This window comes from Antrostomus carolinensis, unplaced genomic scaffold (assembly GCF_000700745.2).
Source record: "Antrostomus carolinensis isolate BGI_N321 unplaced genomic scaffold, ASM70074v2 scaffold5142, whole genome shotgun sequence".
In the NCBI taxonomy this organism is placed as follows: domain Eukaryota; kingdom Metazoa; phylum Chordata; class Aves; order Caprimulgiformes; family Caprimulgidae; genus Antrostomus; species Antrostomus carolinensis.
The window spans coordinates 24,351-47,710 of record NW_010297471.1 but is presented as its reverse complement, the minus strand read 5'-3'; the positions used below and the strand labels follow the sequence as shown (position 1 = coordinate 47,710).

General features: G+C 37.7%; 1 protein-coding gene across 1 annotated transcript in view; it reads left to right on the top strand.

Moving 5' to 3' along the window:
- LOC104520435 (serine/threonine-protein phosphatase 2A 55 kDa regulatory subunit B gamma isoform) overlaps positions 1-23,360 on the top strand; it is a 50,025-nt gene that overhangs the window by 3,810 nt on the left and 22,855 nt on the right. The window contains exons 4-5 of the mRNA XM_010162128.2: positions 4,391-4,503; positions 6,179-6,356. Coding sequence (XP_010160430.2) covers positions 4,391-4,503; positions 6,179-6,356 — 291 coding nt within the window. The remainder of the gene's footprint in view (positions 1-4,390; positions 4,504-6,178; positions 6,357-23,360) is intronic.

The following is a 23,360-nucleotide window of genomic DNA, read 5'->3' as shown; positions in this document are numbered from 1 at the left end:
ATAATAATAGGATATTGATACAGACTCATCTTTCTAACATGCTTAAAGCATATTGATTAAAAAAATGCAGTATTATTGCTAGGAGGGTATGTGCAGATGTGACACAGAGGAGAGAAACTGAATGGAGCCTAACATGCACAGGTGTTATTTAGGAAACAGTTGGACACCCACAACCTTTATTACTACTGGTGATGCATGAGACAGAATGGCCCAATTTCAGATCTTAGATCTCACTGTAATCAGAAAAGAATTTTTCTTGTAGAAGTTTGAGCATAATTGGGAATTGCTGATAGAAACATAGTGTAGCATCACCTTTGGGGATTGATGCTTTAAGGTAAAGTGATTACTTCTAGTTAAAATTTATAGCAATAAATAATATTTACATTAATTCACAATAGATAGCAAACTATTTTATGTTTTGTAGTCTACTTTCCTTAAAGTTGTCTTTTGAATTTTTAGGGACACTGTTGCAATATTTGAAATGAAACATTTCATTAATATAGCTGTTACAGCTAGGTGATTTGTGCTAATTTAGTGATAAATCAGCTAATTATGAGGTTCAGGAGTCTACTTCTGCACTTCTCCCTTGGTCAAAATATCCTTTCTACTTCAGATGACTTTAAGAACAGCTTCTTCCAAGTGCATGATAAAAAAGCAGATTATTAAAAGTAAACCTCTCCCTTTTAATTTTAAAGTTTGTTTTTGTGAACACTGGGGAATACAACCAAGTCCTTAGATATGCTGCTTTTACTGTTGGCCTAATAGGCCTTTATATCAATTTCTTAGTTGATATTAATATGGGAGAGGAGAAAGGAAGAAATACTCAATCTTAGTGTTGGAATGGCTTAATCCTGTTGCAGCCAACACTGAGCAAGCCTAGGACCTGGCAAAATACTTTGGTCTGTGTTTTTCCCCCTTCTTAATTCTGGAGCATCCCAGCAGACCTCTTTATGGTGAGGAGAACAGAAGTGGTGCCACTGGCATAACCTTTGGATTTTGGCCTTGAGTTACAAAACAGTTTTTGTGCCAAGGAGGATTCCTGGCTTCATGGCACAGCACAGTTGAAGTCTGAAGATTCACCTCTTGGCATACTCTTAAAAAAAGTTTTAACTTTAGAGTACAGAACGCCCATGTTGAATTCCTTACTGTCTCACAGCTTGCCTGTGAGAAGTCATTGACAATGTATCAATTCCGTGCATATAAAAAGGGATAACAGTATTTTCCCTAAATTGTAGAGAATTAAGGCATTATCTGTCACATGTGCTCATATTGGGCAGGTTGTAGAAACATCTTGAGTACTGGTTTATATTTACTAATTTCTTAGCCTGGTATTTTAATGCCATTTTTTGATATTTCGCTCTCTGGTACTTTAGGACCTAAAGCACAGTTTTGGTCAGAAAAATGAGACCTGGGAAACAGCATCCTTTCTTTCCACAGGCATGGGTGGGCAGTGTCTATTGAATTTTCTGAAGGAGCATCCCTCTGTTAGGGAACATGCGAGGAAAGTCCATCTAAATCTTACCCTCAATGTATGAGACTTGACAGGTCTGCACCTGCCCAAATCTGTTTCTGTCCTTCGAAGGAGGACTTTTGTCTGAGACTGTTCCTGCACAGGTCACCTCTCTCAGAGGGGATTTTGGTTCCTTTCCAGTTCACACGTTAGTAACAAGTCATCTTTAAGCTTTGATTGCAGTGTCTTAATTAATGGAGGCAGAAGGAAACCACTAAGGCTTTTGAATCCCACTGTGAGTTTGCAGTGCTTGCAGTTGGCAAATTTCGGGTTTACACTGTAAACTGAACTGATTTTGTAGTATAATAATAAATTATTAGGATTCATTGGTATCTTTTGTACCAGAATATATTGTGGGTACTTTCGATGTGAGCTGCATTGGGTAGATCAGAATTTGGCCCATATGGATCCTTTCATCTGAGGATTTCAGACTGCTTAGGAGACATTAATTAATTTAAACTTCACAGCACCCTTGAGACTGAATGAATACTGAACTGCACAGAGATGTTTCTATATTTTGTGAAATATAAGCGTGCTTAGAATTTCTAGGGAGTTTTTAAAGTCCAGAGGCAAATGAAGGAGAAGAAAACCAACACATGTGATACACTTAACCACTATTAAAATACTTTTCACTCAAGAAGGTGATGGGTTTATCCATACCAGTCAAGTCCAACAATATAAAATTTTTTGGTTTTTTTATTACAATTCATTTTACAATTGCTCTATTTATAAATTTTAGAATAGATGAGCAGGAATACAATATTTACATGTAATAAAAATCCCAATTGCAGGACATGTTCTATATGTATTTTTGGTAATTAATTAACATGACTATGGTGGTTTTACCCACAGCTAAGACCCCACAGTCCTCCACTCACTTCCCCCACATCCGATGAGATGGGAAGAAGATCACAACAAAGGACTCATGGATCAAAATGAGGACAGGGAGGGCTCACTCACCAGTTATGGTCACAGGCAAAACAGACTCAACTTGGAGAAGAAAAATCAATTTAATTAATTAACAATCACCAGAGTAGGATAGTGAGACACGACAACCATACCTTGCAACAGCTTCTCCCCACCCCTTCACCCCTCCCTTCTTCCCAGGCTGAAATCACTTTGCTCCCAATTTCTCTACCTTCTCCCCCTCAGGGGAACAAGGGGCAAGGAATGGGGGTTCAATCAGTTCACTTCTGCCACAATTTCTGTCATGAGATCCCTCCCACAGGCTGCAAGAGTACAGGAACAAAGTGTTCCAGTGCAGGCTTCCTGTAGAGTCACAGACCTCTTTGGCTCTGGCATGGGGACATCCGCAGGTTGCAGACAGGTCTCCAGTCCAGCACACCTCCTCTCCCTACTCTGCCCACCCCCAGCTCTGGGTGTCTCCTTGCTCATCAAACAAGCACTCAAAGTCACACCTGCCTTCAGGCACAGCTTTCTGCTTTGGCATGGAGTCCTCTGTTACCTACACGTAGGTATCTGCTCCACTGTTGAACTTCTGCAGGCTGCAGGGGACCTCATTTACCTTCTCCTACTCCGTGCTTATTGAACTGGGTGTCTGGTTTTCTGTCCTCCCCCGCCTCCTCCTTCCTCCTGGCAAGGATGCTCTCTCTCTCCTTTGTTTAGGCGGACAGTTGTCTTTTGTTCAGGTCAACGGCCTCTCCTCCAGGTTCTCTCCTCCTTCTTTTTAAAACCAGTTCTTCTCTCATAAGTATTGATTGGAAGAGGCTTTTTTCTATTGCTAATTGGCTCAGCCTGGGCTGGAGGCAGGTACTCTTAAAGGCAGGGGACCTTTGCAAACCTCACAGGGGCCATCAATGTAGCTCTTCCCCCACTACCAAAAATGCACCTCCCACACACAAACCCAACACAATGACCAATGCAAATGAACATATTGAATATTTAAATGTAGCTTTTGAGTTGCAGATTGAGCTAGCCTCTTGTTCTGTAGATTGATCAATTATAATATTTTTGTTACATGAAAACTAGCATAGCTATAATATCGTTAGGCAATGCATAATAGTAAAAACTTTCAGAGTAGCGAAGGGATTAATTTTGAAACAAAAAAAGGTCAAAATTAATATTGCTGTAGAAATACAAAGCAATTCATGTATTCGTATATCCTGTCTTTAAAATTATTGGTACTAGCATTTGAAAGAAGTATTTGGATCAGCCAAACTGGGGAAAGAATTATGCTCTGCTCTGTACTTGGGGAAAGAGGGGTAAAGGAAAAAAAATGAGACAAAATCAGAAATGATTCAGGAACTGAGATTAATGAAAGCTATAGTGGCAGCTGAAGTGCAGAAGCTTTGGAAGGGCTTTGGCTGCTCCATGAACAGATGAGTGGAACAACCATTAGAAACTCAGGGACAGATTTTTTCCTGGAGCAGAGTTGGCATTGACTTTTCAGCCCAGGGACTGTTAAGGTTGGCAGGTTGGATGCACAACTAGAGTAGGGGTGGACAATCAATGTTAGGGAAGTCTGCAGCATCAGCTCCTACAAAACCAAGGACAAACTCCATCTGAAATGTTTAAAACTTCTATTTCTTGGCTTCAGAGGCTCTTTGCTAAATGAAAGGCATCCTTATTCTATGATCATATGCTTCACCCATTGTGAAAAAGGGAGACTTTAGATTTAATTCCATTCCATGTAAGATTAATATATTTTTGTCACCACTTCTCTCTCATACCCTTACAACACAATTCTCTCAGGTTTTTTCTCAGTTATTTCTCAGCTGCTTTCCCTTAGGAGGGAAAAATGTCTCATTTTTCACACAGCCTTTCATTTGCTGGAGTTACACCAATACACTACTGCCCATTCCCACAACGGGACGCATTCAGAATCCCTTTGCTGACAGCTGTTTGTCTTTTCCTTTAAAGATAAAACAATCAAGTTATGGAAAATTACTGAAAGAGATAAGAGACCAGAGGGGTACAACTTAAAAGATGAAGAAGGAAAACTTAAAGATCTTTCTACAGTAACATCACTGCAGGTAAGCTGCTGTCATCCAAAATCCAGTTGTTTCTGTACAAAGAAGCTAGTAATGCATGCTAAATCAGTAGAAGTTTTAAATAGGTACCTAATGCTAAGAATATATATTATTATTATCATTGAAGTTTTAGATGACTAATAATGGTCTTGAATCTGTCACACATTTTCAAGTCACAAATGCTTTATGATATAGTGACCAACACTAATACGTTGAGAGAGTTTATGTCAGTTTTATTCTTCCTGATAAAATTCTCTCAGCATGACTTAATGTGCTTTTACACAGAATTCTTTAGCCTGGTGTGCTGGAAGTATTCTCCTTGTAATTAATGTTAAACAATGTTCTTGCCTCATTCAGAGCAACTGGGTTAAAGACAGTATACCAAACTGCTATCTCGTCTTTATTTCAGTAGTATAAAAGATTTATCTCCTATCTGAAGAGTGGGATTTGCCGTAGCCTGTGCTCTAGTGAACTTGAGGTTCTGCACTGCTGAACGAACGCAGTCATAGAACTCATATAACTATTTATGATAACAATAGATTTTTGCTCTCAGACTTTAATGGCTGGATTCACACCAGGTGTTTTGACAAAGGGAATGGCTCAAGGTTAGACCTGGGAGGCTATGATGTATAAACACTAGTATTTCTTTATTATTAAAAACAAAACAACCAACCCCCACCTCCAAAACAAACCAATATTGTCTATTGTGAAAAAGCCTCCAATACTCTTTGTCATATAAGATGACTATGTTAGTGGAATTACTATTTATCTATTCTGTTTGATTAGGCAAACAAAACCATTCCAGATTGATTACAGTATGAGAATTCAAAGCAAGCCATTGTTTTGTTCCTTTAGTGGCAAGCTAAACTCAAAGCTTTAACTTCCTTTTTTTGTCTTTAAACTATCTTGTAGAGTGATGTGTGGTAGATTGTTTCTGATGCATGTTCAACAACATTGGAGAGTCCAAATCATGGACCACAACCTGACAGTGTTTAATGCTTTACCAATAGGGAATAAATTGACCATGTCTAGTTATTGAGGCATGACATTGAAGTGACACACAGAGAAATAATGAGGGTGCAATGATGAGTGAGTCTGTGGAGTACGTGTGCATGTACAGTGTGTCAATACACGTTGGCTTCATTTTCAAAGACTTTGTTTATTTTTTTGCTGAGATTATAGACTTTTTGCCACTTGACTTTTTTGAAAAAGACAGTAGCAAAAGAAATACTGTAAGTGATTTGCAGCTAACAGCAAACTCTTCTGCAAAAGCAAAATTCTAGGACTTCACTGCTTGTCAGAGCCAGAGCCTCCTGCATAAGTGGGACAGTAGCTTCTGCTGTAGGACTGACCTCTTTTGCGGCAGCTGCCAGTGTCTCCCTTTTCACAGTCCAAGCTTTCCAGTGCCTCCCCTTCCCATAGTCCAGGCTTTCCATCACTCTGCCTGGCTCTCCATGGCTCTCCTGTCTCTCCCTTCCTCCTTGGCAGGGATGGCCTTGCCCAGCAGTTCATCCATGGAGAAATTCAGCTTGCATACACTGTCGAGAAATTTTATAATGCCACAGTCTTTGGATGCTTGCTCTCCATTGAAACTCTCATCATCCTAGCAAAAAAAAAAAAAAAAAAGAAAAAAGAAATCTTACTCCCTTTTTGGTTTGTGTTTTGTTTTTTTTGGCAGGTGCCTGTATTGAAACCTATGGATTTGATGGTAGAAGTCACTCCCCGGAGAATCTTTGCTAATGGTCACACCTATCATGTCAACTCAATATCTGTCAACAGTGACTGTGAGACATACATGTCAGCGGATGATCTCAGGATTAACCTTTGGCATTTAGCAATCACAGATAGGAGCTTCAGTATCCTTTATTGTGGTTCCTTGCTCAGCATTGACAGCATTAGTATTAGTGGCGCTTTAGAGAGCTGTTTTAAAATATTTTTCTGGAGATTTTAAAATATACTTTTACTTATCAGAATACCTGCAGTTTTTGTGACAGAAAATGTTCAGATATAAGAGACAGCTACAAGGTTCCAAAAATCAGGGAATTTTGTGTGAAAAATAACTGTATTGGAATTGGTTAATGACAAGAAAATAGGAAATGGATGCCAGCTGAACGGTAACTATCCACCTGACTACAATACTCTATACTGTTATTTCCTGAAGACATTTCATGCTGAGCTACTCCACCTTGATTTGCTGAAAGGTCAGTCCTTATCAGTGTCCTCAGTTTGGGGGTAAGGCTCAGCTGCTTTGTGTGAGCTATTGTGTCTGCGATTAATGCAGTCATTGCTGTATCAAGTGCTGGCATCATCCTGAAAGCTGTGTTGTGGGATCATTCCAGTCATCTGTGAGGCTGCCCCTTGCATTGCAACAGGGTGGCTTGGAGGAGGAGCAAAAGAAAATATAGCCAAGAAAAGTGATTCTCTCTGTTTTGCAGAACATAAAAGAACCAGTAAGAAAAGAAATAGGTTATGGGGCCAGCTCAGAATGTTGTGTCTCTTCAGTGATTTATTTTTAAGTATTTCAAAAAGAGTTAGAAGAATATTTCTCTGTGGATTTGTATGAAGGACTTTTAGATGTCAAAGTGAAGTTCTCCTGCTGGGGGCAAATTCCTAAGAGAAAGCACCAATGTGATGGGGTGTTCTCCCTGTCTCTGGTGATTGTTTATATTTCTTTTTTCATAGACCACATCATCTGTGGATGTTAACCCATGCTTTGTTAATGTCAAAGGAAACATTTTAATTAAATCAAACAACTCTCGATGTCCTTAAAAAATTGCCTATTCAGGATCAAGTGACAGGTGCCTTTTCCCTGGGGATTGTAGGGAATATCTCCTCAATTTGTTTCCAAACTCCTATTCTTTTTCTTTCTTTCACCTGTCTAGATTAAGCAAGCTAAATGGTGCCCTCTTCATTGTGACTCTTTATATAGGACCAATTTATATGTGGTTCTTCAAAGTCCAGCTACATCTGCCTTTGACATCCAAGCAACTGTACTTCCATTCTTTAGTAAGAGAGAACAGAGTGGGGAAATTGTTTGCCAGCATGCCTATATGGAGTAGCAGTATGGCTCCTGACAGTGTCCTCCTCACTTTTCTTGTCTCTGTCCTGGACACTTTTATACATGGCCACTATGTGTTCTCCTCTACTGTGTAGCCTTCTTTCTCTTCTAAAGCAGAGCAGTGAGTCAGACCAAGCACAGCAATCTCTGTGTGTCTGTGTATGATAACCCGATCACATTCCAGAATACTTATGCAAGATAAGTCTTCACTTTTGCAATCTCTTTTATTGTGTTAAAAGCTGTTTTATAAACTATGGATTGCCAAGAGAAATGTTTCTGACAAGTTTAAAAAAAATAAATAAATAGTTATTGTAGTTCATGAGGACAACATGAGTTTTTATTAAGTCATTTGCCACGCTAAGAGCTTACTGACAAATATCGGCCCCAAATGATTTTTTAAATCCCAAATGTGTGTAAATCCTTGAAAAGAAAAGGCTCACTGTGGGAATATTGATACAATCGGAACAAAAGTATCATAAATATGGTAGTGAAAAATAATTCTTAGTATTTATGCAGAGCTTTTTATCTTCACATTCTTTATATATGTTGATCGATTTATCCTTACAGAAGATTAAGAGGCTGGTAGGTAGATGAGTTTGTCTACTATTTTATGGATGAGGAACTTGAGGCAGAAAATGTAAAGAAATTTCTTATGAAAACTAATGAATTTCATAGCCCTAATTAACAACATTTCATTTGCTCTTTGTATGAAAACTCTTGTATGCAGGGTTCAGAAGCACTTGGCCTCCAATGATGCTTCAAATTCTAGCAATATACTAGGAAAGAGCTGAAAAACAGACTTAGTCTTTTGATCAAAACTACTACCACCATGTGTCTTCATAGGACAGCATGAATAACAAAATTATTTAAGATTGAATAACTGTTTAGATGTTATTGCTTCTAGTCCTGTATGTTCAACTGCTATTTTTGGTGACAACTGTGTGGACTCTGTTTCAAGCATTAGCACACTCATATCATTGAATATTTATGGATAAAAAGTATTTTAGAGTTTCTAATTGATTCATTGATTTAACTCTTAAAACATGATACTATTTATAGTAGCATGCTCAATTTCTGAGGATGTTCTAAGAGTTACAATAAGGGGGAAATTAAGAGTGTGTTTCTGAGTTTTCAGTTCATGCTAAGCTGACCATGGTGGCAGCAGATTGACTTTTGTGGCTGGATACTTAATACGTATTCAAGAGAGTAGACTGAGTTCAATGGGCTGTATCCACTTCTGTTTCAGACAAAATAAGCTGTATCTGTTCTCAGTTGGCCAAACCAGATCATCAGGCAGATTACTTAATTCTTTGATAAACACAAAAGTTGAGGTAGGTGTTCCAGAAGAAGATGAGATAGTTACAGAATATTGCTCATATTGGGGAATTAACTGGGAGACCATGATAACTGGAGAAGGGGATGAGTAAGTTAAACTTGCATCAGTCTTTCTATGGGTATCTTTTTGTCCATATCGAGCCCTGTAAGTCCTTGTGAAATTGCAGGGACATATTTTCCTCTAGATTTCAACATCTGTTCCATAAAGAAACTGCATTTCTGTCCTACAGAAAACCCAGTTGCGTAAATCTCTTCTGGAAGTAGGTGAGCTTCTAGTAAAAACATTGGATGTACTGGCTGCAATTAGGACTAAACATATTAAGATGAGAAAATTCCGACAAGCAAACAGTTTAAATTATAAATGAATGTTGCTGGGCTCAATGCCTTCTGCAACACACTTATGGGGACAGGCAAAAGGAGGCTTGAGCAGTTCTAAAAATGCTTGCTTCACATCTTTTTACTAAATTTTACAAAATGGAAATGAAGCATCTTGCTTTTTTACATGCAAGGCTTGATTCCTTGAAATACATGTTTAAAACAATAAATAGAAAGCATTTTAGTTTGAAGTGGCATTTGTTAATAAGGGATCTGCAGTGATGTGTTTGTCTTTCTACTTTCCCTCAGAGGCAGCACTGCTACATATAATGAACTACAATCTGTTTACCCAAGAGGCTGGTTGTGACAATGAGACAAACAACAAATATAGTGGTAGAGTTTCTGGACATTCAGCTCATGTTTGAACATCTTTACAAATTGCATGGGAAATACTGGAGAAAGAATGGATTAGCAGCGGTATACTGGTGTGTTTTTCAAGTAAAGTACTTTGTCTTGTAGAATTTTATTTGAGGACAGTTGGGCTATAGCCATTATTTTAGCAGTTTTACAGATAACCAAGAATTGTTCATTTCTTTGAAAATGAAAAGACAAAGCGATGCAAATCTTACATTAATTGTCTTTCTCTCTCCTTTGGAAAATATTTTAAATCAGCTTTGCAGAATTTGACCAGCATGTTTGCCTTAGGTCGAGCCTTAGGCAAATAAAATACAATTAGTGGTTTTCTGGTTTGCTTTTGTATTAACATAAATACTAACTAGGGTAAAAAGCAGACAAGTGAGTTTTATGCCGTGGCTGTATAAATTTTCATGAGGAAGACTTCTGTACATTGCTTCCCACTTGCAAGTGGATTTGCTCAATGTTGTTTGGGCAGGAGGAGGCAAGGGAGAGGAGGAGGAGGTGAGAGAAAAGGAAGGGAGAAGGTTAGCTGGTGAATAATTGCACATATGAGGCTTTTCTTCACTGAAAGGTTTAATGTGTTTGGTTTTGTTATGGAGAATGAGAGTCAGTGTCCTTAATTATGGATTATATTTTTAACTGGAAAATAAGTGAGGGAAAGGTTGCTGTATTTGCTAATGTTCAGTCTGAAATGGCTTAGCAGTGTTGCCCATAGCTTAAGCCTTTAGACAAGTCATCCTGGGTGTAGTGAATGAGAAAACAGGACTGCTGGAAGCATACTGATAAGGCTTACTTCACATCAGCAGCAATCTGTGGCCTATCTAGCTGTACTAAATATTCTTTATGAGGATGTATTTGGATTGCTCACAGAACTATGTAGCTCATAGTATTTGAATGCCCTTCATTTCCTGGTAGCACACTATTTCACTCTAGAGGCTGTCATGGCATTGCTATGGAAACAACATCACCGTTTCCAGCACGTACTCATCTTGAGACTCATCTTGACTAAAATACTCATTTCTCAGTCAGATCAATATAGTCCAGGGTTATCTTGTTTTAATAAAAAATTCTTTCTTCCATATCCCAAAAGTGTTAAGCTAATTAGCAAATCACCATAGGGCCTTCTTATAGTCTAATGTATTCCAGTATTTGAAGCATATCATGGATAGTAAGATCGTTAGGCACCGTATCTTGAGGAAATTAATTTACTTACGAGGTAAACAACAACAAAAAAGAAAAGAGATTAACAAACCAAAATAACATGGTACATTGATGGAGACCAAGTCTGTGGCAGCCCCTTGTGCACCTGAATATAGTGCATATATAGGGCATATATAGTGCTCTGGGAACAACCCCCAGGCTGGGCAAGATAGCTAGCCTTACAAAATTCTTGTTACCTGCCTCAGTGCTGAGCATTTGAATACTAAACTGAAAGCAAATCTGCAGTATTCTCTTGACATCTGTGGAGCTGTAAGCTGGCACGTTTATGTCCTTGAGTGAGACAGGGTTGTTTCTATAAAAATTCCTCAGTCAGGGTGTCTGCACAAGCTGTGTGCCTTCTCCGTGCTCTGGAAAAAATGCCTTGACTGTGTAAGAACCTGCTGCCACCCCACCCGCAGCGGTTTTCCTCGAGCATACCCTTTCTGTTTGGGGAGGTGACAGACATGAGTTCTCTTGTTTTGAGAGCCCTGTGTGATACATTTTAGCACTTCCTATTCTATCAAGAAAGATTCTGCCAATCTGTGTAATGTATTTAAAAGATATATATTATACCATGGAGTCATATTCTAGCTGAGTTGCTACTAGCAACATTTGAGTATCTTTTCCTCAAATTTGTGGTGTTCTTTTGTTCTTTACTTCCCAGAATCTCTCCTTCTCCCACATGCGTTGTCTCTGTCTCTCTCTCCTTTAAAGGAGAATGAAGATGTCTGCAACCTAAAATCAGGTCTGTTAAGTTAGAAGTAGACAATTGCAGAAGTACTATGTACCCTATTTTCATGGTTTGGCAGCTCTTTTAAAGTGTAACTATTGAGAAATGGTTTCTTTGCTTTTCTAATTAAAACACTCCTACTTGAACAACTGAGGGGAAAAAAAGCTATTTTCAACAAGGTGATTAGATTCTGGATTGACGTAATACACTCTTTAGTCTCTGCTTTTTTCATCAAGGGAATACTGGCCTTCTAGTAAAAATAGGAGTTGATAGTAGTAAAAATAAAGATTTTTAACACCTAACTTACATCTGAATACTGGCACCTGGAGGTTTTCTGCAAATTTTGATAAATGTTGAATTGTGCTCTAGCTGAGGTAGACTACTAGAAATGCTGACTTAAGGACTCCAGTGTTCTGTCTTACAAAGACATGGGGAAGAAAAGTATGTAGAGGAAAAAGGATAAAAAATAAAAAAGAAGAAATTCTGTTGCATGAAACTTGTGATACATGAAATTCACACTAATTATCAATACTTAACTGTTAGGTTCTTTGCTGCATTGCCATTTCTCATCTGCTGGTAATGACATTTGTCTTGGTTTTTATCTGGGATGGAGCTGGGTTTCTTCTTAATAGCTAGAATAGCTCTGTGTTCTGGTTTCAGTATAGGATTTGTTGTGAGAATAAAGTTGATAATATGTTAGTGTTAATGAGGGTCTCTCGGGTTCTCTCTCTCTCTCTCTCTCTCTGCCTCTCGCTCTTACAGGATTGTGGTTTTGGTTCAGGATTGTCACTCCTCCGGGATTGTTATCTGAGAATGGGCTGGGCTTGGCCAGTGGATGGCGAGCAGTTGCACTTTGTATCACTTATTTGCATATTTTATTATTAGAACTATTATTTTAATATCATTATTTTAAGTTTAATTTTATTTCAATTATTTAATTGCTCTTATCTCAACCTACGAGTCTCCTTACCCCTCCAATTCTCTCTGTTCCATTGCAGGGGGGGAGGAAGTCAGCAAGTGGCTGTGTTTGGCTGCCAGCCAAGTGAAACCACCACAACATTGTAAACTGGTCATGATAGTGATCTTTCCTCTCTGTATTACTGTAGTGCTTGACATACTTTAAGATTGTTAGAGCCAAATAGGTTTACTGGAATTTCAACCCAGAATCTGAATGTTGCCCAGTGAGATCTCACTTTGCATTACTTTTATCCATATTCTAATTATGCATTAGATAAAGTGGAAAACTGTTCAGGAGAGAGAAATCCTGTACAATAAGTAACAGAGATTAAGAAATGGTAGGAAAATGCTTTCATTTAGGAAAAATGAAAGTCGGTGTGGTCTGTTAAATGCCAGAGTGCAATGGGATGGAATTTCACTGAAGCACCAACAGAGGTTTTTTGCTAGGGATCACTTGCTTTAATGGACAGAAAAAAATAATTTAATGTTTTTTAAAAACTATATGGCAATTCTAACCTTGCAAAGGGTAATCAGAAGCAAACACTTTTTTGTCCACTGAAATGAATCTTTCTATTGCCAATGATTAGCATTTAATATTTGATGATGAAATTAGGAAAAGAGTTGTAGTAGCTAAGTGAGCGTAGCTCTCCCAAGAATTTTACATTTAAGTTACTCTTATCTGAAGCAATGGAAAAGTTTTTAGTTCGAAAAATTACTATGCTAGATGGAAATGCGTGGTTATCCATTTAGCAATGATTAGCAATTAATTTCAGGTTGGTTTTAAGTGATCTAATTTTTTGAAGCTCTGCAAAATGGCAGTTTCCGTTGACTTTGCCTGTTAACTTTTGGTTTTGAGATCTGTCAGCTTAGAATATTTGTGCATTAAAAATAAATTATTTTGAAAATACCTATGTAACTGTAGATACCAAATCACCCAGTAACTTGAGGGTCTTTTACACTGGTGTAGTTCAGTATTTAGTTTTACTAAGATGTAATGAATATATTGGTAGCAGGTACTGTAGTCCTTATATAGTTCTTATTCCTAATGCTGAATATTTCTGTGTTAGCAAAGCATCACACGTATGAATGACAACAGGTCATAGGTCATATACCGAGGCTCAGGAGCAGGAACAAGCTCTAGAATAAAGCTTATAAAGTGCTGCTGATGGGACCTCAAGAAAATGCTGTCCTGTATATATATATGATGGTGCTTAAAGGTACTTAAAAGAATTATTGAGATAATGAAAAACAGTCTCTCATTTCTGGAAAGATTCTTTGCATTAAGTAGTATAAGCAATTCATATCATCTTTTTCAAATGCCCCAGAAAAGTAGAGGATAAAGTTCTGTTTTGTAGGGAGGCCTGAGATGTCTTTCATATCTGACTAGAATTTTCATGCTTTTTCCATACTGACTTGAATCTTAACAAATACAGCAAGTTTATAAATGGTTGCCTGGGTTGGGCTCTTCTATACAGTATTTTGGGGCTTTTTCAATTAGTATTATGGACCTGGAAAAGCAAGTATGACTGTACTAATTGATCTGACTACAGTAGTTATTGAAGAGGAGAGAAGGATGTTTTGCTGCTGTCAAGGTGAAATACATATACATTATTAAACATTATTTCTTAAGTGCTGACTCACTCAAATTCTGATTGATATTCTCCTTTTATTTTCTTTTTGGTGGGCTTATTCAGAAATAAATCCTTGATTGCACAAAAGTGAAAAACACTGTGTTTTCTTTAGTCATTGGGAGGACTTCCTCATTGTGCTCAGAATTTCACAAATAATGATATCCAAAATAAACCCCACTGGAAATCAAGACACAGATTTGTAATCAGGTGGGTTTAGAATAGCTTGAATTTCCAAATATCAAGTTTATGCAATTATCCTAGGAGATCCAAGAGCTAGGAAGGTGACTGAGTCTTTGTTAGCCAGCATAAGATTAAAGTTAATTTAATCAGTATTTTTGGACACAAAAAAGGTATAGTGAAATGCATTTTGGCCTCTTTGTATTTTTTTTCATTAATCACATGGTGTTGAAGTTTGAGTGGCAGTGTCCAAAATGACTAGCCATGGAAATAGACAAGTGTGTGGTTGGCCCTAGAAAAGGAAGACTACAGAGCCTTCTTCAAACAGTTCTGAGTTTCTGTTTTGCCTGAAGGGCTCAATGTCTGTGTAGTTTCGGGACTTAAGCTTTGGTGAGCTTGCCTACAAGGTGGCTAGCAATGCTAACCCATCTGTGGCTCTCAGACTAGAAACTGCAGAACAGCTTCCAAGAAATAGTGACTTTATCTTTGACTTTGCTGCTGGATTACTGTCCAACTTAAGCTGTCAAGTTAAGGGTTCAAGATGCTCAGTTTTTTTGATTTTTTTTCATGTTGTTATTACTTCTAGGCACTGTAGAATGGTTTCTAAAGTTGCAGAGACTTCAACTGTGAACGCCAAAGACCTGATCTTACAGTGCAGAGTCCTTCACCTGGGGAGGAATAACTGCATGCACGAGTACAGGTTGGGGGCTGACCTACTGGAGATGAGCTCTGTGGAAAAGGACCTGGGTGTGCTGGTGGACAGCAGATGGCCATGAGCCAGTAGTGTGTCCAGTAGTGGCCAGAAGGCCAACAGTATCCTGGGGTGCATTAAAAAGAGCATGGCCAGCAGGTCGAGGGAGGTTCTCCTCCCCCTCTGCTCTGCCCTGGTGAGGCCACATCTGGAGTACTGCGTCCAGTTCTGGGCTCTCCCAGTTCAAGAGGGACAGGAATCTTCTGGAGAGAGTCCAGCGGAGGGCCACAAAGATTATGAGGGACCTGGAGCATCTCCCGTATGAGGAGAGGCTGAAAGAGCTGGGACTCTTCAGCCTGGAGAAGAGAAGACTGAGAGGGGATCTTATCAATGTCTATAAATATCTGAAATGTGGGGGCCAAAGGGATGGGACCGGGCTTTTTTCAGTAGTACCCAGTGACAGGACCAGGGGCAATGGGCAAAAACTGGAACACCAAAAGTTCCAGACAAACTTAACAAAAAATTTCTTTACTGTAAGGGTGACAGGCCACTGGAACAGGCTGCCCAGAGAGGCTGTAGAGTCTCCATCTCTGGAGATGTTCAAAACCCGCCTGGGTGCTTTCCTGTGCAACCTGTTATAGGGAACCTGCTTTGACAGGGGGGTTGGACTGGATGACCTCCTGAGGTCCCTTCCGACCCCTGCCATTCTGTGATTCTGTGATGATGTTTGTAACATTAATGTAGTAGCTGGGAAAGTCCTTGATGTGTTTTTACTGCATGTTTAGAAGAATGCAGTAGGGATTCTTTTTATTGAAATCACACAATAAATGTTTTTGGTGTCAATTGAGAAATAAAATTAGTAAATAGGTAAGTATGTGTAACTGTAAGTTGTCATCATCTCTGAACTGTATAGAATCCAAGTAGTAAACAGAGCCTTTCATGAACTCTCAACTGACTCCTTTATAAGATAAATTCTGTGTAGCCCTAATGCAAAGTGCCAAGAGAGAACTGCAATTCTAGGATCACCTAAATTACTTTGTCTTGTAGATGCTAATGTAGATAACAGCTTCTACAACAGCCATTGAATTGGTTCTTCTGCTTCTGTTGAGGTAAAACTACATCCAGTTTAGAAACAACGTTATTCCTGATGTGGTCATCATCTGTTGTAGAATATCTTAATTGAGTACAGTTTTTAAGCTTTTCAGAGCAGGAACAGTTATCTGTTTGTATGTTATCTTGTGTAAATTGCAGTCTTTATAACTAACTGCTGTAATTCAAATAATAGATAACTATAGCAGTAAGGCTGTGTGAGTAGGGACTATAAGGACCTTAAGGATGATTTGTTTTCAAGAAATACAGGGAATTCTCAGCATCTTTTAGGAGGCTTTAAGTTCAGATTTAGAGAGCTCTGAAAACCATGAATAAATTTGCAAAAGTGGTGTTTCAAGACCTCTGCTTGGTTTTGTTTCTTGCCAGAGGATACTTTATGATCCTTGTCAGAAAAAAATTGCTTTTTAACTATTCTCATCACCTTAAATTGACTTCTATCTCAGGAATTTGGCTATCAGCCAGTCAGAGAGAATTGGATGACAGAGCACATGCGATAGCCAAAGGAGCGATATCAGAACTAGTTAAACAGTAATTTAGTGTTGAATCACTGACTGAGACCCTCCTGCCATACAGCCTAAATGTGCATTGCAGCAAAAGCAAACAATGCATGGCTGGAGTGTCAGATATCAGTGTCTTCAGGGCATGGGATAGTGCTATGGAAATATTCCCTATTTAGCTGTCCTCCAAAAAGAAATAAATTGGAAGAGTTGAGCCTGGCTGTGAAAAACTAATTATAGCTGAGGCCTTTGCATTCTTGGCAAGGACCAGTCTCTCCCTTTTTTTGGAGTTGCTTTTAAAGAAGTTAATTTAAGGTGATTTGAGCATAGCTATAGCCTCGGGATAATTACTGCACTGCAGATTTATTGTTTAATAAAAATATTAATTTGTTAATCAGAATACATAATTTTCTTACTTATCACTCCTGTCCATACACAACTTGAATGAATAAGTATGTGATTATGTTATCCTTTTAATGGATTTCTTTATCTAACCCTCTGTCTTTTCTAATGCAGTTGTCCCCACATAGAGATCCATAGCTATTATTTAGTTGCTGCAGAGGTAACGAAAAACATAGCCAGAGGCATTAAAATACTCTTAGTTTTTTAAACTGTGTAGTGAATTACAAAAAGGAAAAAGAAAATTGAGTTGCAGCAAGTGATAAAGAATAGTGTGAAATCTTGAGCCTGTAAAAGCCATTTCACAACTCTCTAATAATAAGTTAAAGAACAGCACTGGGATTTCACTGTATTCACGTGTTTATAGAGTGATCTGGGCAACACAACTATAGGAGGTACTTAGAATTTTACAATAGGTGCAAAGATGTCTTTTCACAGATCTCCATAGAGCAAATTGCTTTCCAGTTTAATTGGGACTCTTATTCTTCTGCTTGTAGCAAACAAGTTACTATTTTGTACCAGGGATGCCCTTTAAAATATCATTATCTCAAGCTTTCTCAAGTTTTTTGCTATCGAAGAGAGAAAGAGCACTTAGTAGAGCTGAAATGAATGTTAGCATCACCAAACAGATTTCCTTTTTCACCCTAGTAGTTAATTCCATTAGAATTTTCAGTTTTTATCCAGCATCTGAGATCCTTAGCAAACAGGGACTTGGGAAATATCACAAGGAATATTAAATTACAGATAAAGGGTCATATCACGGAGCTGATGTTCAGCTAAGTAGCACTCATATTTTAGTGTAATGTGACTGCAGTCAATGAAGTTATTTCTGTGGAAATTGGTAACAGGATTCAGTTCAAGATTTATTGTCCTACTAATTTTATTTCTTCAGTTGATGAGTTTTAATCGGTATGGTGTCATTGTGGAAGCTTTTAAATTGCATGCTTCTGTTTCCCTCTGGATTAATTTCTCATTGAAGCATTTTAAAAATGAGCCATTCTCTATTGTCACAGGTGCAGGTGGTGTATCCAACCTGAAAAACATGTATTATGAATTTATTGAAAGTTAGACAAAAAAACCATTTACACAGTTCTAGGTACAATTATACAAAAAGATAACGTATAAATAATTTAATCAGCTCTGCCAGAGGGGAGAATTCTTTTAAATGAGTCTAATTATTCTCATTCCCATGTGAGTTTGGACTTGAAATTAACCTTGCAAAGCACAATCTTTTGCAGAGTATTGACAAAAAGAAGAAGAAAATATAACTTGCTTCGCTCATTTGCTAAAATCTTTGCTTGGGCAGTGTTCCATACAAGAATGGAGATGTCATAAAAATGCTCACATGGTCATCTCAGGTATTGTAAAGCTTGCAGTCTGTGTTCTGTTTGAGTCTTTAAAACTTGAGACCACGGAAGCTTTTCTCACTGTTGAAGTAGCCAAGGTAGTTCTCATTAATGTAGACGTTTCTGTTGTCATAATACATACTGGTAAGGACTGTGCTTTGGTAGAGCCTTAGCATGTGAAATTGCAGTAGTTAAGGGAGGTCACTTTTAGGGCCTTTGGAATAAAAATGTTCTGTAAATTAAGGCAATATTAACTTTAACAAAGTCAGAACACCAGAGTTAAGAATAAGTCTATTTTGACTGTTTTCATACTAATTACAAGCTATGTGACTTGTCTGGACTCAATATTCTGAAAGGACATCAAGCAAACAAACAGGCATGCAGTTGTGAATATTGAACCCTTTGCCTTGAAGAATAATCTTCTTGTTTCAAACTCCTGCAATCTGTATTTCTCTGCAGTGCCTAGAGACCAAGCTGATGGGCATTTCTGTAAATCCTTTCACATAAATTAAGCGACTACGTAAGTCCTGCCAAAAGGTTTTACTCAATGTCTTATAATTTAATATAGATTATTTGGAAAACTTTCACTGTGAAGTTTCTCATGAGAACTGAATCTGTTCTTCATTTTCACATTGCTGATGTTCAGGGATTTCTTGACAGTGCAAAGTTAGTTGCAGACAGAAATATCAGTATAAATACTGAATGGAAGCCTTTATTAATGATTTAAAGTACCTATTTTTCAGAAGCATCTGGGTATTTTTGAAGATAGTTTTATTTCACTACTTCCATAACAAACATGCAGGGAAGAGTAGAGCGTTAAGCTCTAGAAGACGCTTTAGCTAGCTAAATTTTGTAAAAAATTAATCCTTTGTGACTTGAGTTGTAACTTCGGTTAAAACATGGAATTAATCTACTCTACTGGGGTACAAATACTGCTGTATTGGGGTTTTCTGCAAGGTATATGGAAGAATAAATTGCATATAGGGATTTTTTTTGGAAAGAAAAATCCCCACCAAAATGCTCTGAAGACCCTATACCCTCCAGCTAGAAGTTCTGTGTCTGCCTTTTAATAGGCAGGTCTTCCTCAGCTGCATGGGATTTTAATAATTATCAAGAAGAAATTTCTTGATGGTATTACCTGTTGATGCATAGGTTATTATTATTTTTTTTTAAAAAGACATTTTATCTCTTCTTTCCTGTATGTTATGTGGGAAACAATCCCTGACTACTTTGAAGATGGAGTTTAGGAAGTTATCTACATTGTATATCTTTGTACTGGCAGGGACTGGATTCAGCAAACCAAGTAGATCCCTCTCAGTTCTCTTTTAAACATCCATTGATATCAGGTTTGTGAATGATAAGACGAGAAGATATTGCTTTAGTTTACAATTTGTGCTTGCCTCATTATATTTAAGTTGCACTCTTTTCTTGGAACCTCTGCTAGTATTTGATACATGGTGCCACTTACCAGACTACACAAAAGAGTACTGCTTAAGAGAAGCTGAGCTAGGTGACTCAATAGGTCTCTTCTATCAATAATTTATATGTACCTGAGGGTCTTCTGGTATTTGTTATGTTCTAAATGTAACATTAAACATCCCACAATAATTTCAGACAAATAATAATTAATTAATATGCAAATATATCAACTGAACATGATATTGCAGCCTTTCTATGATTGAGTACTGTACACAGAAAAATGCAGATGTGCACAAAGACAAGTCTTCCTCTGTTGACTCATCCACTCAGTTTTGCTCTCATCTTCATATGCAGATAATGAGTTCTTTGCTCTTGAAAGTTTGAACGTGCATGTGGTTGTGGCTAAAGCAGGCATAATACTGTGTCTACAGATGAAAATGCAAGTGTTCTGTTCTAAAAAACAACCCAAAAATTCAGTTCTTAAACGAATTAGAATTTTCCAGTATCTACTTCTAAATTAATTTTTCTCTAAATTAATTAATGATTGTATTATGTATGAACAGGCCTATATCTGAGAAAATTTGAATGTGACTTGCACCATTTTAAATGCCTTTTTTCTTAGCAGTGCTTTCAACACTTACTCAAATGTTGCAGCTACAGTTCTAGGCAATTTCTCTTATATATTAGATTTGTTTTTCTTCAACTCACATATAGCAAGGTCTGTGACGTTTACTGAAGGTACAGCATTAAAAGCAATTTCCTAAAATTTGAGTAAGAACATTTAAAATACCTTGATTTTTTTCCAGGTAATATTTGCATAATGGAGACTTGGGGCTTTCTTGCTGCTTTCTGTTTTTATTCTACAGACATAATAGGAATGCAAAGAAATTCTGATGTTACAAACATTAGAATGAGAGCTCTCAAATTCAGAATGAGTTTTTAGACTGGTCTGCATTCTGGGGAAAAAAATTCCAAAAGAGAAATGCAATAATAAAAAAAGAACCTTCAAAACCAACTAACCAAGAAAAGAATTGAGTGAATATTTATATGCCTGGAGTACTGTGGGTAGCTGATATACTGTTGATATATCTTGATTCCTAAACACATTTAAAGGGTCTGAAAGTTTACCTCTGTGCTCCTCATGTTTTGTAAGTTTTGTGGTGTTAGAAGACAGAGATAGAAAGCTTAATTGGGCGTGAATCTGTCTGAATCTTTAGATATTAGACTGTGAGGAAGCATGAGCCATTTTGTATTGTCAGTGATACACTGAGCATAAATGTGAGGCCATTGCCTGAGGAGCACCACTCTACCACGCAGACCTTATTATCCACACTGTGTAAATGTGTATTACCAATACAGGATGTGCTGAATATGTCATCCTATCTCTGGGTGAGCTGGATCTCTACAGTAGCTTAGTTTTTATATTTCTTGTTTACCTAACATGGCCAAATTCTCTTTCATGGCTAGTTCTAGCTGAGCAGCGGGAAAGTTTATTGCTACTGTAGCCTCTTAGTTATGACTATGTCTTTTCTTCTACCACTAATACCTCTTTTTCATCTAACTTGGGCTGTAATCCTTGAGTTAAAAAATCTCAGAAGTCCACAGAACTGGACTCTTCTTTGTATGCACTTTAATCTCTTCTTTGTATGCACTTTATACTTGTTCTTTCTATTATGAGCAATCCCTTTACTTTGTGTTTGCACAGCACCTGATGTGTCTATGAGTTGGCCTTCAACATAGAGCTAAAAGCCCATAGCAGTTTTTACTTTTTCTGTGTCTCATAATCCTGATATGAGGAAAAATAGAGAAAAAAAGCTGTCAAAACTCTTTGTACTATCATAATGGCACCATCTAAACACTTTTGATGGAGACTTTTTATTGCAAATCAAAATCAAGCCATTTAAATTGGTATTTTCAGCAAATCGCCACTGGTGTGAGACTGTTGCCAGAGTTCCCAACTCCAGTATGATGTCTGAAGAATCATTGTTATAAAGACCATGGAATTAAAAATGGTATTGGGCTGACATTGTACTACTAGCTAATTTTCAAGTATGGATCAATACCTTGCATTAGCAGATATTAGGTCTAAGACAGTCTGAAGGAGCACACACTTAATGCAGCGGTTTATGCTTTTGTGGTTCAGAAAAGTCAAATGGTACGGACAATGTAATTGCAACTCTCTGGGCTTTTAATATAACCCATGTAGTACGTGCTTTTAGTGGAGCAGTGAGCGAATGCTGTGTGATAAGAAGGATTGACACTGTGGCTATTAGGGGTACTTAGAATATAAGTACTGGGTCGTCTCTCTGCCTAAGGTAAAACACTGGAGTTTGAAGAAAAGGCCAAATCCATTAACCTATTGACAATCCATTCCAGAAACCCTTGACTCTTGGACAACAAGTCTGAAAGACAGAGATTCAGAAGTTGGACCCTATCCAATGGTGTCCTTACTGTCATGACATGCCTATTGTAGAATTGTCATTCAACAGTGAAAACATAATGTATGTCTTTAAGAAATTCGAAGAAAGGAGTAGGAGATGGTTGCTTAAAAGTTAGGGCTTGCTTCTTTCTTTCATAGTAAGATTGATGTAATCACATCATGATGTTATCAGGCATGCTGAGGCCTGATTCTGTCCCTGCTCTCCTGATGTACACAACCTGGAAGAAAAGTGTAGCCATTTGAAATTAATCCCCTCAGCTGATGCATGGCATAGGAATGATGTAACCACCATGTAGGAAGTGTAAAACTGGTAGAGCTTGATTTGTAAGCATCACAGTTCCCTCCTTGTAATGAAAATAGTGTGCACTAAATGACTAACAGAGGAAACCACTCAGAGAAATGCTTATATTAAAAATGTAGAGCCTCAGCAGGACCACAGTAATCAATTACCCTAAACTGATGCCCTGGCAGCTTCTATGAATTGCTATTGATTTCAACTACTAGTCAGTCAATCTTTCTAGGACTAGGCTAGAATGTAGGTGTGAAATGCAGACAAAATTAGGAGCTGGAACAAACCTATGTGGAAATACAGGGAACAGCCAGATTCGGGAAGATATGTTATGCTGAAGTTTATTTTTTGAAAGTGCTTAAAAATTGCAAAAATCCAAGTCCCACGCAGGGCTAAAAATGAAGTGTCGCATCAGCATATATTAAAATAAGAAAGATAAGAATTTTGGTTTTCTTATGAAGTTATGGAAAATTCTGTCTGGCTTTCTAAAGAAAGCCTCTGTCCTCCATTGCAGCTGAATAAAGGGGGGTCAGTTAATTTTTTTCCTGTAGCCTTCAACTGACTATACCAATGACTTCCTTCTTGCAGTGAATCCTCAAATAATATAAAAAAGATTAAAAATAATGATATAAGATTCAGTCCTCTATATGGTATAGCTTGTGAGTTGCAAGTTTGTTGTCTACAAAATTCGGTTTCTTATAGAATTCCATGATGGTTTCAGGAAGACGAAGCAGCTATTTCTTTATGCATACTGTTCACTTCAAAGGGAATTTAATCTGTTTTGAGGAGGCTGCTATGTTTCCATTATCATACAAGGAAATTAATTCTGGAACCTCTTTTGCTCAGCAG